Source organism: Phascolarctos cinereus, unplaced genomic scaffold (assembly GCF_003287225.1).
Source record: "Phascolarctos cinereus isolate Bilbo 61053 unplaced genomic scaffold, phaCin_HiC Scaffold_2;HRSCAF=192, whole genome shotgun sequence".
Classification (NCBI taxonomy): domain Eukaryota; kingdom Metazoa; phylum Chordata; class Mammalia; order Diprotodontia; family Phascolarctidae; genus Phascolarctos; species Phascolarctos cinereus.
Genome location: NW_027555625.1, coordinates 42,343,359 through 42,358,146, shown reverse-complemented (window position 1 = coordinate 42,358,146; position 14,788 = coordinate 42,343,359). Strand labels below are relative to the sequence as shown.

The 14,788-nt window shown below is 50.6% G+C and overlaps 1 protein-coding gene across 1 annotated transcript; it reads left to right on the top strand.

The window, feature by feature from the left end:
• The first annotated feature begins 2,758 nt into the window (after positions 1 to 2,758).
• On the top strand, positions 2,759 to 13,984 carry SLC38A7 (solute carrier family 38 member 7). The gene is given in 14 exon segments (XM_020963572.2): positions 2,759 to 2,843; positions 3,382 to 3,478; positions 5,574 to 5,825; positions 5,827 to 5,995; positions 6,219 to 6,417; positions 6,683 to 6,769; positions 6,772 to 6,826; positions 7,569 to 7,667; positions 9,276 to 9,333; positions 9,448 to 9,562; positions 10,009 to 10,156; positions 10,521 to 10,720; positions 11,151 to 11,205; positions 11,522 to 13,984. Coding segments are annotated over 12 exon segments (1,389 nt in total). The 5' UTR covers positions 2,759 to 2,843; positions 3,382 to 3,478; positions 5,574 to 5,724; the 3' UTR covers positions 11,625 to 13,984.
• Positions 13,985 to 14,788: the final 804 nt, after the last annotated feature.

Below are 14,788 nucleotides of genomic sequence, written 5' to 3'. Positions count from 1 at the left end.
GTCAAGCCACATCTGGATGTGAACTTAGTGAGTCCAATGCTATGTAGGAACTGAGCTAAATTTGAGCCTACTCTCTCCACAGACCAAGGCAGGATAGGGGAGAGAGTATACAGAAGGTGTTGGAGGTAAGAGAAATGTTTGTACTTGTATCATTGCTACATCTTCAAAATAAATATCCCTTTGTAGATGCTTATTTATGTTAAGTGGTCAAATGGAAATGGGGTGCTAATATATAAATGATGTCAAATTGCTTATCATTTTAGAGAGGAGGAAGAGGAGGGAGGGAGAAAATTTGGAACTCAATTTTTTTTAATGAATGTTAAAAATTGTCTTTGTATACACATAATTGGAAAAAATAAAATACTATTTAAAAAAAGGAAATGGGGTGCTAGTCCCTGGTATCTAGCAGCGGGGTAACAAAACTAGTGAGCACTCAACCCAATGACATTAGAGAAGTGACACCCCTCAAAACACTCAAGGTACCTCTAGATCCTGGAGGGAAAAATTCATTTTAAAAGAGTGAAGCCAGAGAAATAATCACTACATAATACTCAAACAAGAGGGCCCTTGCCCTCAGGGAATCTCAAGATAAGAAACAAACATAAATATCTGTCATACCATCTTTCATAGATAACACAGTATCAAAGATCTGCTGGTCCAACCTCCTTATTGTGGAGGAAGAAACTAAGGCCAAAATAACGAGCTTTGCACCATAAGTACTTGGGCTGGTCCTGGAATTAGAGTGTTGAGTGTTCTTTCTGCTCCACTGCAGCTGGCTCTTTACAGACCCAAAAGACTGGCTAACTTTTTTTTTTCCTTGCAGCAATCAGGGTCAAGTGACTTGCCTAGGATCACACAGCTAGTAAGTGTCAAGTGTCTGAGGCTACATTTGAACTCAGGTCCTCCTGACTCCAAGGTCAGAGCTCTATCCACTGAGCCATCTAACTGCCCCCTAGACTGGCTAACTTTTGCTACAGGTTTCAGTTTGCCCAGAAAAAAAAAAAGCGATTGAGGCAGTACAGTCCAAAGGAAAGAATGCTAACTTATCAGACCTAGGACTTGGGTTTGACTCTGCCTCATTGGACATAGCGGTTCATCCATGTGAACTCTCTAAGCCTCAGTTTTCTCATCTGTAAAATGGAATGTAAGTTATTTTGCATATCTAGTTTTGCTTATATTAAGAATGATGATTAGTCATGAGATTTTTAAAGTTTTGATGCACTCTTTGATATGTTATCAATGTTATTACATCATAATATCCAGCCACTGAATTAATCGTCTTGGTCTCTATTGACTCTTCCCACCAAGTCAAGGGCTGTTCCCAGGTCCAAAATTACACCATAGAGATCCACCCAGGGAAAAGCAGAAGCCCATTAGGGGGGACGTAACAAGAAAGAGCCAGTAACTGTCATCAGGTGCCAAACACAGTGGAAACAGCAGCAACGACAAGAAACGAGCCAGTACAAAGTCCTCTCTGCCCAGGACTTTGTATTCTGAAGGATGATGCAATATGCCAGCAGAGCCCTTCTCTGTGCCTCCACTAATCCTCTGCAAGGGCAGGGCTGGCCTATGGGGCCAAAAAGAAAATGTTTTTTCCCCAAAGTCACACATTTTTGATTGATGGAGATTAGTGAAGAGCTGGTGTCAAATCAGCACCACCTGCCAGGATGTCATCGATGCGAAATGCAGGCTACCAGTGGTGAGCTGCTAGGTGCACCAGCTGAAACTGCAATCTAGTTTTCAAAGATGTATCAGCCCATAAGAAGCTTCATTAACCCTAATATATATGTGTGTGTGGACACACAAAGACACCAGACATTCATTCAGGCGCATTATTAAATGTACAGAGGCAAAACTTACCAGATTTAAGGGGCTGACCCTGGGGGATTGGGAAGCACCAGGAGACTTTGCAGGAGTCAGTAGATTCTGACATATGAACCTCATTTCACTGGGTTCTTTTATGTTAAAATATCCCATTGGGTGCTAATCAAAAGCCACTGGAGGTGGAATCAGAGAGCTTAGATTCAAATCCCAGCCACTGCACCCGTGTGGCATTGGGCATGCCCCTCTCTGGACTTTTCCTCTACTTTTCAGCCAGTGCTGAAAAGCGAGCATTCACAGAATGCATTAAGGTTTGCAAAGCATTTTACAAACGCTATCTCCTTTGCTCCTCACAACAACCCGGTCCTATGATTACCGCTATCTTAAAAGATGACAGTGAGAGATTAGGTTAACTTAGACAAGATCACACGGCTAGGAAGTGCAGAGACGAGGGAGGACTCCTCTTCTTGACCCCTTGTCCCTTGTCCAGTGTCAGCCGGCTGCCTTTGAGGTGCCTGGCCTGGGCGTGCCTCAGTTTCCTCATCTGTAAAACGAAGGGGCTGGTCTCTGAGGTCCCTTCCAGCCCTAAATGTGATCCTAGGATCTCTTGGTGCCTGTTTCCCCGCCCGCAAAATGGGAGGGCTGGACCCCATGAACTCGAAGGTCCTTTCCAGCCCTAAATCTGTGGAACTGGCTTGGATGGCGCTTAATAAATGCTTGCTGACGATGTGCCAGGATCAGTTAGCGGAAGCCCCTTATGTTCTAGGGCAGGTCAGTGACACGGGGGGAAATGTCCTGCCTGCACCTTCTCCGAGGCTGCCAAAGGCCAGGCTAAAAGGCGGCGCCTCTCAGAACAGCCCGCACAGGGAGCCGGCCTCTCGGGGCGCGGGCGAAGAGGGGGGGCGGACTACACCTCCCAGCGTGCCTAGCGCGGAAGTCCGCGCTCACGTGACCGGCGAGTCAGCTGGCTCCGCAGCTGGAGGCGAGGAGCCCAGCATCGCGAGTCGTCGGAGCAGCCTGTGGTGAGCCCGCGGTGGGTGGGGGGGGCTGCGTGGGCTGAGCCTGGGGAGAGGCCTCGGCCCCCTCCCTGTCTCCTGGGACCCGGAGGTTCCCTGGCCTCGGCATCCGGGGCCCTCCGCGGACCCCGAGCCTTGTCGGGGGCCAGTTGGGTCATTTACAGATGGGGAAACTGAGGCCCGGGGATGGGAAGAGGAGTTACCTTCGTGTGCGAGTCAGTGGCAGAGGCTGGATTCGAACCCACGGCTCCTGTCCTCCTGGAGGGGATTTTGCATCCTGCCTCGCCCTCCACAGGCTGCCTCGGCCCCATTCCCCAACCCCCACCCCCCGCATCCCTAAGAGGGGGAGGTCTGGGGAGGGGCGCCCCTCGAAGGCTTGGGGGGCCCTGAGCCACAAGCTCAGAGCTGAGAGGAACCTCCGAAGTCATCGGGTTCACCCTCACCCCCACCCCCATTGTACAGCTAAGAAAACTGAGGCAGGCGGGTTTAAATGACTTGCCCAGGATAAGAGGCAGTATGTGAACTCGGATCTTCCCAACTCCAGGTGCCGCACTTGAACCCCTGCGTCCCCAGAACGGAAGGGAGGAGGCCACGGGAGGGAAGCTGTGAGAAAGAAGAAACCACCTGCTCACCTGCCCTAGGTAACAGCGAGGGGGAAGCCGCGGAGGAGTGGGGTCGTTCGTGCGGGGCAGTTTGCTAAGGAAGGGCTGGACGGTGCCCTTTCACCCCCTTACTTGAGCATGTGACCTGAGTCACCAGTATCCTCATTACTGCTTAAAGCAGAGCCAAGAGTTTGAGGAGTCGTAACCCCCACCCTGAGACATCTGGCCAGCAAAGGGAAGGAAGTCTTTGGAGCAGAAGCTAGGGCCCAAGAATCCCCATGTGCTGGGAGCTTGGCAAATTTTTATGGTACATTTTTCAACTAAAAAAACCTTTTTTCTCTCCCACCCTCCCCCCACCCCTTTAAAAACAACCCAACATCGTAGTTATGCATGGTCAAGCAAATGAAGTTTCTCTGCTGGAGCTTTTCCCAGCGTGCTCTGTAGTCTGGGTGTTGGTGCAGTTTTGACCTTTGCTCAGTTATTGACCCCTCCAGATTTCAGATTGTCTAAGAGGAAGCCTACCTGATCCAGATCACCCATTTTTGATTTGGGGACGTTGAGATGTTCTCCAGGCATCGGGTTTTGTGGCTCTTTAGATGTAGAAGCAGCCTGACCAGTTCATGTTTTCTTCCATTCACCTTCTAAAGGATGTCTGAGCCGCTTGGCCTTTCCTTGTGGCATGTTATCAGGAGGAAAGGGAAAAGCTTGTGGCTGGCGCTGGGTTTCATGCAGCTGTTCTGAGCTCCGCTGCTTTGAGGAATAGCCAGTTACAGTGACAAATTCTGATTACGTTCCTTATGAGCTGCAGGGGGAGAGGGATGTAGGTTGTGAGGACAGAGAGAGAGAGAGAGAGAGAGAGAACGTGAACACAACAGATCACTGCCACCAGATTGCTGAAGTAGTTTTCCAGGCAACCAGAGTCACACAGGTAGGTCCTATCTGAGACAGCATTTGAACTCAAGTCTTCCTGACTCCAAGCCTGGGCCTCTGTCCATCAGCTGAAACTAGCATTTCAGTGAGTTTGTCCAGTTCAGGCCTTTAACCTGGTGGGGAGGATATGGTGACTATCTTCAGGTATTAAAAAGCATCCCCAGGAATGCTTGTCCCCAGAGAACAGAGCCTGTAACTGTGGGGAGAAGTCACAAAGGAGCGAATTTAGGCTTGAAAAACTTCCCAGCAATTAGGGCAGTCCAGAAGTGGAGTGGGCCGCCCCCAGGAGCCGGGGTTTTCTCCACATCTGGGCTGTTTTTTTGTAGCTAGAATTCTGGTGAAGGTGTGAGTTGTACTAAATGACTTCCAGTCCCTTCCAGCTCTGAGAGTCCATGACTGTCCTCCAAGACAGGCCACACCCTTGGCCACACCCCATTACTTATCTCCTTGTTTCTCTGATTTAATCCTGCTTTTTTTATGGCTTAAATTTATTATCAGTTAATAAGCATTAATTTTCTCTTCCTTCCGCCTCCTCCCGTGTTGACAAAAAGAAAATGCAAACCCTCATAACAAATATGCCTACTCCAGCAAAACAGATTCCCCCAGTGGCCTTGTCCAAAAATGTACTTCCTGCACCTTGAGTCTTATCCCCCTCTCAGGAAGTGGCTTGTGGCTTCATCATGGGGCCTCTGTTGGCCATTAATTACATCAATCACAGTTCTTGAGTCTTTCAAAGTTGTTTATCTCTTCAGTGTTGTTATTATCACATAAATTATTCTAGTTCTGCTCCCTTCATTATGCATCAGTTCATGCAAACGTTCGTAGATTTCTCTTTTGTCATTTTTTTTTTTGGTGAGGCAATCTGGTTTAAGTGACTGGCCCAGGATCACGCAGCTAGTAAGTGTCAAGGCCAGATTTGTATGTAAGTCCTCCGGACTCCAAGGCTGCAGCTCTATCTACTGCACCACCTAGCTGCCCCTCTTTTGTCATTTCTTGTGACATTCATCTACCTTAATTTGTTCAGCCATTCCCCACCTGATGGACTCCCCTTAGCTCTCAACCCTTTGCCGTTCTAAAAAGAGCTGCTATGAATATTTGTAGTCGTGATTCCTTTTCTGCTTTCTTTGATCCCTAGTGGAGCATGGGCTTAGGAGAGGTATTGGTGGATCGAAGGGTAATGCTGGTTTTCTGTGTCTTGTTTTAGGGCCCCACAGAGCCATTCCCAGAGTGATGAGCCCCTGGTCATGCTAAGCCTGACCGCTGACTAGACACTTGTTTCTGTCATGGCTGGCTGGGAAGTGGGGTGGTGAGTGAGCGTCAGAGACAAGCAGCCAGGGCAGGGAGCCCATGTGGCCATGGCTCAGACCGGCATGGTCATCAACAGTGACTATGGTGATTGGGGTTGGAGTTCAGATGCCGGAGAGCGAGCCCGCCTCCTACAGAGCCCCATCGTGGATGGAGCCCAAAGGGGAGGAGGAGGAACTGGGAGCCACGAACGGGGCGACCACCTCCACGCTGGGAGCCGTCTTTATCGTGGTGAATGCCTGCCTGGGTGCCGGCCTGCTGAACTTCCCTGCCGCCTTCAGCACAGCTGGCGGGGTAGCGGCTGGCGTTGCGCTGCAGATTGTGAGTGAGGCGGGGCTCCCTGGGGCCGGGGAGGTGGAGCAGACCCCTTGGTTTCAAAGGAGGGGAGGGCTTCGGGCTGTGTGCAGTGGCAGGGCACACTAGACTGCCCGGTGAGGGAGGGGGATGGGTGCTTTGGCCTGACTTTCCTCGGCAGCAGCTGCTTCCGCGTCTTTTGGCATCCCCTCCCAAACCTCTGCGGCGTGTGCCCCTCTTTCTGCTGCAGGGCATGTTGGTCTTCATCATCAGTGGACTGGTCATCCTGGCATATTGCTCCCAGGCCAGTAACGAGCGCACCTACCAGGAGGTGGTGTGGGCGGTATGTGGCAAACTGACCGGGGTTCTGTGCGAGGTTGCCATTGCGGTGTACACTTTTGGCACCTGCATTGCCTTTCTCATCATCATTGGGGACCAGCAAGACAAAAGTAAGCCCCCCCCATCTCCCGGGGGGCTGCCTCTGGTTGGGGGAATTCCTGTCACTGTCTGTAATCAGGCTGGGATGGCCCAGGGTATGGACCAAATCAGGCTTCCCTCCAGCCATAACATCAGAAGTGCAAAGTCTGTTACATGGAATAGAAAACAGACATGGAGGAAAGGGAGGGAGACACAATGAGTCCACGGGAGGGAGGAGAAGTCACTGCGGATGGGCCCACGGCTCCACTGACATCCCTCTCCTGGCTCTCCCTGCAGTTATTGCTGTGTTGGTGAAGGAGTCAGAGGAGGCAGGCAGCAACCACTGGTACACGGACCGAAAATTCACCATCAGCCTCACTGCCTTTTATTCATCCTTCCCCTCTCCATCCCCAGGGAGATCGGCTTCCAGAAGTATGCCAGGTGGGAGTTATTCCTGTCCTCAAGGTCGAGGGAATGCTGTGGGTCCGGAGGGCTCAGGGATAGTAGGCATCTTCCCTCTGAGGCCCATGTGCTCTTAGGTTCTTCCTCCTCCTTCCTCCTGGCCTACTCACTTTCTGGGAGTGGGACCCAAAGGCTAAAGAGAATTGGGAAGGTATAAAATCACACACTGGTCAGTCACAATCCTTGTCTCAGAACTTGGTAAATCTCTTCGGGCCCACCCAAGAGTCAGTCTCCAAGTCTCTAAGTCCCTTCTCCCCCAAATGTCTCCCTCCCATAAGAGGGGTTGTGTTATTCCTGGCCTGGTAGGAGACCCTGTTCCCAGCTTCTTCCTGGCCTTGTGCCAGCTTAAATGGAGTCAGTAAGCTTTGTTCTCTGGTCCCAGGTCCTGTCTCCTTCACACCCTCTCAGACAAAGCTCTGCCCTGTATTAGAGGAATCTGCCCTCTATCGGTGGTCACTAACTTCCCTCCACCTCAGTAATGGCGTTTTCTTGACACGCTGGACGTCTAGCTGTATATGTTCATTTTGGTTTTATCCAAAGGCTGGAGAGAGTGAGGGAGTCGGGGCAGGGGTGTCACGACTCCAAGTAAAATCTCTAGAGCTTCTGGGTTCTTAAGCGGAGACTGACTGACTCATCCCTGGACGGGGACAGGAGGATGCAGCTGGGGGTGGGGTAGGCATGACCGTTGCTCACCAAAACCCAATTCTTTCCTCCCTGGCAGCTCCCTGAGTGTCTTGGGCACCTGGTATGTCACAGCCATCATTGTTATCAAATACATCTGGCCAGACAAGGAGATGTCCCCTGGGGATATACCCACCAGGTAGGTGACAGGTTTTAGTTAAGGAGCCATTCCACAGAGACCTTTGGTTTCTTCAGGTCCTTCTGCTTCAGATCACAGCATCTCAGATTTGGTCACAGGGTTGGAAGGGGCCTCAGAGTCCACCCTGAGGCATGAATCCCCTCTTTGTCAGGGAGGCCTCTTTCTCCTGGAGCAAGCCATTCCATTGGGCACGACTAACTGGTAGGCCTCAGTTCAGCTCGGTGCTGGGTACTCTAATGAGGACTAAGGCAATGTTTGCCCCACTTGCAGAGAAAAAGCAGTCTTCTTCCATGTGACCTCCTTGCAGGGATCACAAGTATATTCCTTTTGATGGTTCTACTAACTGAATTTCTTGTATTGATCCTGGGCCCTTCCTGCTAAGGAGAGTGCTTTGTACATAGCTACCTCATTGGTCCTTGTAAAGATAAACGAGGAGGAATATCCTGCTTTTATTGGTTTTCCATTGAGTCTGACTTTTTATGACTCCATTTGGGATTTTCTTGGCAGAAATATGGCAGTGGTTTCCCATTTCCTTCTCCAGCTCATTTTACAGATGAGGAAACTGAGGCAAGTGGGGTTAAGTGACTTGCCCACAATCACACAGCTAGTAAGTGTCTGAGGTCGTATTTGAACTCAGGTCTTCTTGACTGCAAGCCTGGCACTCTATTCGATGCACCACCTAGCTGCCCATCCCCACTTTACAGGTGAGCTAATTGAGACCCAGAATGAAGCTTGGCCAGCAACATCAACAGAACTAGATGAAGATAGAACCTGGGGCTCCTGCCTACCAGCCTAGAGCTATACGTGTGATCGTTGCGTTCTACCTAGGTCGGAAGTGACTTCAGGGTGGCCAGTTTCACTTGATTCCCCCCAGGGTCCACTGGGAGCAGCAGACAGTGTAGTAGAAGACACACAGTACAGTAGGAAGAAAACTAGCTTGGGGGGGGAGGTCGGGGACTGTCCTGGCAAGTCTCATTGTTTCTCAGACCCTCCGCTTTCTCATCTGTAAAACAGAGGTAGAGATACCTCATTTTTCTCTGTGAAGATTAAGTGAGAAAATGGGTGTGGAATCACTTTAAAAAGTATGAAGCTCTCTACCATGGGGGACTGTTACCATATTATGAGAAAGTCATTTCATTTGGGCTACGGAAGGTGGCTTAGCAAGAGGCATATTGATTCCAATGTAGCCTATACTTTTCCAAATCTGGCTTCTCTAAAGCCTACGTAGAGCCTGTAATAACGCTCCTCATTTTACACATTTTTATCCTCTCTGCTGTCTTCTTGGTTACTACATCTGCAACAATGAATAAAACATTTTATGTGAAAGGCCCCATCTAAAAACCATCAGAAAGCCTTTCACATTTCACATTACACGTTGATATTAGAATGACAGTGTGTCAGTGTCTTTCCATTTCCAGAGCAGAGCTAAGGCAGAGTTGAGGGGCTAGACAGAGGGCCCTGGTTGGGCTTGGTCTCCAGCTCTGGAGCAGCTGAGATCTGAACTCGTGCAAGAGTGGAGGGGCCTTGCTTCGGAGCCCGGGCAGGGGGGCCCCCTCCGGTCTGGCCTGCCCCTCATCTTGAGCCCACATGTGGCTGCTCTCCTTGCAGGCCGACCTCCTGGATGGCCGTGTTCAATGCCATGCCCACGATCTGCTTTGGATTCCAGGTACTAGCTATAAAATGGGGCTCATGATAGCTGTGATCATCCATTTCATGGGGCGGGGGGCCAACAGGCAGGCAGCGCTTTGTAACCCACCAGCCTGGCTCTTCTCTTTGGCAGTGCCATGTGAGCAGCGTGCCTGTCTTCAACAGCATGCAGCAGCCCAAGGTGCAGACCTGGGGTGGGGTGGTGACAGCAGCCATGGTCATAGCCCTCTGTGTCTACATGGGCACAGGTAAGGCAGAGCACCCTCTTGGCCAAGATGAGGTGGGGTGGAGAGTTCTCTCTAGTCGGGGAAAGGGCCAAGGATGGACCCGATGGCCAGGGCTCTTCCTGTGCCATCATCACCCCTTCTTGGGCAGAGCTGGGCAATTCTCAGGGCCTGATGCCTTCTGCCTTCTCAGCAGGTCCTGCTAGAAGTAGCTAGAACTCAAGCACCCATGACCTCTCTCCTCCCTCTGTCCTAGAACTGTCTCTAAGAAGAGAAAATCCAAGTGATTACAGACCCCCAACCTTGTCCTTACCTCCTCAGACCCATTCCCAACAACTCTTTTGTTTCCTGGGCCAGATAGATTGGAAAGATTCTTTCCCCTCCTCCCAAGAGCCTTACTTACCATTTTCATCTGCCTTTCCCACCGTGACCCAACTGCTGTACTTTCTTCTACCCTTTGGACCCCTCAGGCATCTGTGGCTTCCTAACCTTCGGGGTCAGTGTGAACCCCGACGTGCTCCTCTCCTACCCCTCGGATGATATACTTGTTGCCATCGCCCGTGTCTTCATCATCATCAGTGTGCTGACCTCCTACCCCATTCTGCATTTCTGTGGACGGTGAGGCCCTCTGCCTGGGGCGGGCAGTGCCAGCAGTGGGGAGGGGGCTTTGTGTCTAGCCGAGTGATGCCTCTGCCCAAGGAGGGGATGTTTCCATGCCCCAGAGGAGTGTGTCCTGGGGGTGGTAGGTCTCCCTGTACAGAGTTTGGCCGTCCCACCCCTGCCCCCATTCCCCCTTTGCTCTACTTCCCATCTTTTCCTGAACTTGACTACGTGTGCTTTGTATGTATGTCCAGCCTCCCATCTGCTTCATTTTGGGAAACTCCGGGGCATGGCCAGACTTTCTTCCCCTCAGGCTACACTGATCTTGGGAAGTCTGGCGTCCCCTGCGCACCCCCGTCCTAATATGTGAGCTTATGCACAGGGCAGTCCTGGAAGGCTTATGGCTACGCTACAAGGGTGAGACGGTGGAGGAAGACGTGGCCAGGGAGAGGCGACGCCGAGTGCTGCAGACAGTCACCTGGTTCTTACTGACCCTGCTCCTGGCCCTCTTCATCCCAGACATTGGGAAAGTCATTTCCATCATCGGTGGCCTTGCTGCCTGCTTCATCTTCGTCTTCCCAGGTATGGGCGGCCCTACCGCCACCCTCTGCCACGCATCCAGAGTCCGCCTATGTGTCACTGACTGGGAACGCTCCTCTCTTCCCCTCCTCTTTAGTCTCCAGAGTTAAAAATCCCCATTGCTCAGGAGCACAGACAGATTGCACTGGCCACTCCTTGGAATTGGAAGGAGCAGCAGCAGATGTCTTAGTCTTGGGAAGGGGAAACATTTTGAGCTCTCCCTTCCCCTGAGTCATGATTTCGGACTTACTGAAGTGCGTGTGTGTGTGTGTGTGTGGTGTGTGTGTGTGTGTGTGTGTGTGTGTGTGTGTGTGTGTCGGGGGCATGGTGTGGTCAGAGAAGGGAATCAATGAAGAAAGGAGCTAGCCTCTTGGCCAGCCCTTGCTTGGCTCGAGCTGGCCAGTTCGTTGACCAAAGGTTTGGTTTCTCCTAGGACTGTGCCTCATTCAGGCCAAACTTTCTGAAATTGAAGAAGTCAAGCCAAGCAGGTAAAGCTCCGTGTTATCTCACGATTCCTTGTCCTGAGGGCCCTTTGGGAGATGTAACCTGGGGTAGTGGGAAGGGAGGAGGAAGCCAGGGGTGCAAGCCCAGCTCTGCCCAAAGTCACTTACCTCCTGGAGCCTGGCTTCCTAACCCATCGAATGGAGATATTACTTGTCCTTTTGCACTTTGGAATAACATTAAGCGCTTCAAAGAGTACGAGGGTGAAGATGACGGAAGGAATACAGAGGGGAAGTATTTTCCATCTAGGCCCATCTGGGAGGGCCAGATGACGGAGTCCTTTCCCCTCTTGTCTGTTTACAGCTGGTGGGCGCTAGTCAGTTACGGTGTCCTCTTGGTCACCCTCGGAGCCTTCATCTTTGGCCAAACCACAACCAATGCCATCTTCATGAATCTCGCGGCCTAATCTCTCCATTTGGGACTGGACAGCCAACGGGAAAAAGTGGCCTTTTCTGTTGAGACCTCGAGGAACCGTATCCATGGACCAGCCTCTGGCTGTTGTCGGGGGGACCACACCATATTGCGTCTTATTTAATCATGTCCCATCGTCAGTGCCCTCATGAGGCAGAGAGGTGGAGCTTCCTTACAAGGGGCTCTTCTGGTCAGAGGACAGGCCCAGGGATTTCCCTGGTCACCAGCAGTGCTGTGGATGGTGGGAAAGAATCCTCTCCCACCACTGAATCTTCCCAAGGCTCTCCTGCTGTCTTCCTATCCAAAATTAAAACCCCGTTTCTTTTACCCGTTGGTAGAGAGGAGCAGGAGAAGCTCAGAAGAGAGAACCTAGTCTCAGTTGAGTGAGGAGAAAATCCTTCCTCTGCTGCAAAACACTTTCTGCAGAAGGTTGGCCTCGGGCAGGGAGCAAAACTTTGCATTTCTGGGGAGGCCTTCATGCAGGGGACACTTAAATGCAATGACCAAAGCCACTCGTGACTTCAAGTGTGCAGTTTAGATGTGAATACAGTAGCTCAAACATGGTGGGTTTCCAGAGTCATGCCAATGACCACCACAAAATGGAGGTTCTTTCCCTGCCCAGAGAGCACGAGTGAGCAAGCTGTGGCCAGCAAAGGGCAGGGATCAGACCCAAGCCAGCTGTGTTGCCAGATGCCAGGCTTCCTTGACCCCATTTAGTCCCATTCTGTTTTGGTAAATGTCCTTTCGCTAATCATCAGTTATACCCAGAGCCATTTGGAACCTCGTCTCTTCCTCCCAGCATCGTGTTGGCTGGGACCAGGGAAGAACAAAGACCACTATTCCATGGCCCCTAAGGTCCCTCCATCTTACCACATTCCAGTGGGGCTTGGCCAGCCTTCTCAGTCTCATCTGGCCCCAGAATCTCACTAAGTCTAATGTTTACAGAGACTATTGGGCTTCCCTATCTGTAAGGGGAAGCCAACGTGTTATGGTGCTTCATGTATCCATCTGTTACCTCCAGATTAGGAATTCTCTTCCCTCTCTAATTCTAAATTGGCACCTCCTTTAAGAATGGGAAGGAGGAGAGGATGGCAAGATGGCTGTTTTGTCTCCTTTGAGTGTTCTCAGAAACTCCCAGCCAGTGTTTGCTGTTCTCTGTCCACACTTCCATTTGCCATTCTTTCATTTAAGGGTGAGTGCAGTTCCTGGGTGGGAAAGACCCACCTGGCATTCGACTGTTAATGGAAACTGTAACACTGAGGACAGGAGAGGATTGGACCTCATCTTTCTGTAGCCCAGCAGATTACAAGACAGTCATGATTTTCTGTGCCTAGTGATAATACTTCCTGTGCTATGCCTCCTTTTCCTTTACTCATTTGATTTCCTGTTCCCTTGTACCTGAGGAAAAGGGGCAATCATTAGCTTTTGAGCCACTGCCCTGCCCTCCATGAAGCCCCCTTGGCAAACAGATCTTGGTCTGGCATCCCCCGTGACATAATCAGGAGGTGATGGTGTTGAGAACATTGTATTTCATTCTTTTGGGGTGAGAGATGGAGGAGGAGGTCCCCAGAGAGTCAGGACCAGGCAGAAAATGATAGAATTTTAAGGCTTTCCATTTGTCAGCCCATGCTATCCATTTCTCTGTCTTTGTCAGTAACCATCCTGCATTAAGCCATGTGGCTTTGGGGCCCCTTGGCAGCCCCGACTCACTTTGGACAATCTCAGGAAGACCAAGGATAATAAACTGGAGCTATACGTCTGCCATCCTGCTTCTTCCAGATCAAGACTTCCACCCTTAGGAAGTGGAGAGGTCACTCACAGATAGTATCCCAAAGCTCTCCAGCTCACCAATTGGTTTTTCCATGTTGATGGATCCAGAAGGAGCCTCTGGTTTATAGGAAGTAGGCTTCTTTCGCCCAAGGATACTGTGTCCTTGAAGGTCCAGCCAGGGACCTGTTCCTCCTTCTTCCCACATAAGCAACCAAGACCTTGCAGGTTCAGTTGTGTGGGAAGCCAGGGTTAGGTAACAAGCCGGGTCTCCCCATTGTTTCCCCCTTCCCCCAACCGGTAATACAGGCCCAGCTTTTTGCCACGGTCCGGGCTTTTATCTTCTAACCTGTCTGTTCTAGCCACTCCAGTGTTGAATATCATCTGGCAGTGTCTGCCCCTTTAGAGAGAGTTGAGATGAGGATAGGGCAGTTTTTGTGAGTGGGTTCCAACCCCAGATTAGGTGTGTGAAGCCAGAAAAAAGGACGGACTCTGGTTCTCGCCACCCAATGTTCTCACTCTGCCTCACCCCCATCTGTGATTTTTAATGACAGAACAATACATAATAAAAGGGAACTTTGCTGCTGAGTTGTCTTTGTGTGATTCTAACTTTGTGGGCAAAAGGAGTTACTGTTTGAATTGGAAAGGTGGGAAGGCACAGTTGGGCCCTGGCAACCTGACTTCCTCAGTTTGGGTCTTCGAGGTGAAGAGCTTGTCTGCCAGGCACTCGGTGGAGTCCTGAGGATAAAAAGAGGTAAAAATAGCCATGATTCCTGCACAAGCTCATAGTCTAATGGGTGACTCAACAGGCAGCCTACTGTGTATGTACAAACAAGAGCAATTATACGTAGATAGACAGATGTCTATGTATGTGATAAATCAGAGATTATCACAGAAGGAAGGCGCTAAGGTTCAAGAGGACTAGGAAAGTCTTGTAGGAGGTGGGGCTTGAGCTGATACCTGGAAGAAGCCAGGAGAAGGAGAGAGTTCCAGGCAAGGGGTGGTAACAGCCTGCCCTGTATTTTAGGAAGATTATTGGACAGCTAATGGACTGGCATGGGGAGAGATGAGACAATCAATCGATAGCTATTGCTATAGTCCAGGTGTAAAGTGATGAGGACCTCACTGGGCCAGCACTGGTGTTGGAGGAAAGGATGGAGTGGATAGAAAAGATGTTTGTTAAGAAAAAACAGAGTAGGCGGAGCCAAGATGGCGGAGTGAAAGCAGTGACTTGCTTGAGCTCTCCTCCAAACCCCTCCAAACACTCATAAAAAATGGCTCTAAACAAATTCTGAAGCAGCAGAACCCACAAAAAGACAGAGTGAAACAACTTTCCAGCCCAAGATAAGGTGGATGATTGATCAGAAAGGTGTGTCACGCCGGGCTGGGAGC